The sequence below is a fragment of the Pteropus vampyrus genome, unplaced genomic scaffold (genome assembly GCF_000151845.1).
Source record: "Pteropus vampyrus isolate Shadow unplaced genomic scaffold, Pvam_2.0 Scaffold24, whole genome shotgun sequence".
Taxonomy (NCBI): domain Eukaryota; kingdom Metazoa; phylum Chordata; class Mammalia; order Chiroptera; family Pteropodidae; genus Pteropus; species Pteropus vampyrus.
In genome coordinates, this window is record NW_011888805.1 from 2,631,563 (window position 1) to 2,634,741 (window position 3,179).

At 35.5% G+C, this 3,179-nt stretch overlaps 1 protein-coding gene across 1 annotated transcript in view; it reads right to left on the bottom strand.

Moving 5' to 3' along the window:
• The window catches only part of ADGB (androglobin), a 154,175-nt gene that overhangs the window by 104,900 nt on the left and 46,096 nt on the right, over positions 1 to 3,179 (bottom strand). The window contains 1 exon segment of the mRNA XM_023528329.1: positions 1,219 to 1,448. Within this exon segment, the coding sequence (XP_023384097.1) occupies positions 1,219 to 1,448 (230 nt within the window).

Genomic DNA, 3,179 nt, shown 5'->3' on the forward strand with positions numbered 1-3,179 from the left:
GTAAAAACTGTGACATTAACAACTTGTAATATTTCTTGGCCCCTAAACCTGTCTCATATCTTAGCTTTTATAGTAGATTTAACACCTATGTTAGATATAAAGGTGAACATAACTGTAACTTTAAGTTACATGAGACATTTAATTGGGAAACTAAAGTATAAAAAATAGGTTATCAGAATTTTATTTTGTGTATTTTCTATAAATACTTGACTTTAATGAATAAGTTAATTTTAGCTAGCAATACATAACTTCATATGTGATTTTAAAATAGAACTATAAAAGTTTTCAAACTTCTATTCAGAATTCATAATTTAGAAATAATGTAATTGATAATAAAAATTATAAATGGAAAAACTGTACTTTCACATAGAAATAAATGTGGATAGTATACAAGTGTTTACCAAAATGTGTTGTTGCTAATACTGTAAATAAATGTGCTGCTCCTCTGCCATGGCACGCCACCCATATCAACTCCACTCTAAATAAAGTTAGCAGTTGAGTCCTGGAGATGACCTTCCCCCAGTTCTGCAAACCTCTGCAACATCTATTTCATTTTTATTTATTTTTATTGAATAATTTTTTTCTTTAGTACCTTTTCTTTTTCTCTCTTTTTTTTTTTTGTATTTTTGATTTTTTGCTACATCTATTTTAAATCACCATGAGAACCTTCATCTTCCACCTCCACCTCACTCCCAGCTCACAGACAGGCTGCTTATAAACAGAGAAAACAGAAGGCTTTTGTCACAAACACTCAGCTTCTCCCTGTGAAACCCGTTCACCCACCTACATCTGCAGTAAATGGTAAATAAATCATAATCTAATCTCTGTCTATTTTACACTTCCTGAAAAAATAAACAGGACAACTTTTCTCCTTTGTTGTTTTGGTCCATTCCACCCGACATATAACATAAAAGAAAGATATGTTTGATGGAAATTGAAAACTTAATGTCTCTTCCTATATTAATACTATATCAATTTTGTATCATCAAAAGTGTATAATTGCCTTTGATTTTTAAAGAGAGTAAAACATGGAACAATAATTAACGTGTAGTTAACACCATTAGAAGTTCTGAAATCCCAGCAAGGAAAGACCTTAATTATTTCTGCAACACTTAATGCACAATAATGACAATAAGGAATCACTCGATTTAGCAATGATCGCAGAGCATTTATATACATTAGCCATACCGAGTAACACTGTGATATAAAATGTCTTACCCTTTGGAAATCTTTCGCTTTTCTCGAGTAATTTTAGTGTGGTCATTGACGGTTCAGGTTTGAATTCTTTGCCCTCTTTCACTTCTTTCCCATCCTTCACTTCTTTCCCTGCTTCTTTTAATTTGGTATCTATCACTATGGTTTTGCTTTCAGAGATGGACTCCTCTGACAGCTTAAATTCAGGCAATACTTCTTTCAAGAGCTCCCAAACTTTGTCCATATATCCTGGGCTTTGACAAAAACACATCGACATTAATTTTCAAATGAGCTTTTCACCCCGCATCAAGAAATAACTGACAGGGAAAAAAATCAACTTACTATTTCACGAGATTAATTTCGAGAGCTACATTTTGGTTAAAAACACCATCATGCATTCATTCATTCAATAAGCTTTGATTGAGTGCCTACTGTGTGCTGAGCTTTGCTGATGAAAAGAAAGTAAACAAGGAGTTCTGGTTTAAGATGAAGACATAGAAGGACACTGAACTCACCAATTCCCATGAACACAATGAGTCTACAGCTGTATACAAAACAATTTCCTCTGGGGGGGGGGGAAAAAAACTCAAAAACTAGCCCAGCGACTCTTACACTTCTGGTGAATGAGAAAAAAACAAAACAAAACAAAAAAACCCCACATTGATGCAGGTCAGAGAGGCTGAGATACAATCTCACAACAGCCCACGCTCTCCCACAGCATAGTGACAACTGGAGGGAACTCATCACCCTGAGCTTTCCCCTGAGGAGCAATGGGTTTGAAAACCACATGCAGCACTACAACTTTGAAGACTTTACCCTGAGGAATGAGCCCCCAGAACACCTAGCTTTGAAAGCCCACAGAGATTGCATCCACAAGATCCAAGAGGCTATAGGGAACACAGAAACAGTTCTTAAAAGGTTAGCACAGGCTCACCCACCCCAGGGCCCAGTGCCTGAGGCAGCAGACTTTCTGGAAAAGAGGCTTATTTGCTTATCTTGAAGCACTGGCCTCAGGGGCACGCTTCTAACTGAACATACATCTAAGGGCCAAATAATCCTCTCCAGAGACCCAGAGGGCAGGAATTATTTTCATGCTCTTCCTTTACCATGCATCATCTATTTATGATAAAAAAAACTCTCAACAGCAAGAGTATAGAGAGAAGATGTCACAACATAAAAAAGGCCGTACCTGAGAAGCCCATGGCTAACATACTAAAATGCTGAAAGCTTTTCCCCTAAGATAAGGACGCCCACTCTTACCTCTTTGATTCAATATAGTTTTGGAAGTTCTAGCTTGAGTGAGTAGGCAAGAAAGAGAAATAAAAGGCATCCAAATTGGAACAGAAGAAGTGAAATTCTCACTATTTGCAGATGGCATGATATTATATAGGTAAAAGCCTAAAGACAACACCAAAAAACTGTTCAAACTAATAAAAAGACTCGGTAAAATAACAAGATACAAATTCAATATACAAAAATCTGTTGTGTTTCTATGTGCTAATAACAAACTATCAGAAAGATAGATATTTTTTAGAATCCCACTTAAAATTATATCAAAAAGAATAAAATACCTAGGAATAAACTTGAACAAGGATGTTGAAAGACCTGTACACTGAAAACTATAGGACAGTGATAAAAGGAATTGAAGAAGACACAAATAAATAGAGAGATATCCTGCACTCATGGATTGGAACAATTATTGTTGTTAAATGTCCATACTACCCAAAGTCATCTCCAGACTCAATGCAATGTCTACCAAAATTCCTATTGCATTTACTCGCAAAAATAGGAAAAAATAATCTTAAAATTTATATGCAACTACAAAGACTCCGTATAGAAAGAGCAATCTTGAGAAAGAAGAACAAACCATACACAGCATGTGCCCTGATTCCAAACTATATTACAACGCTATAGTAATCAAAATAGTATGGTATTGGCATAAAAACGGGCACAGAGATCAATGGAACAGAACAGAGAACCCAGAA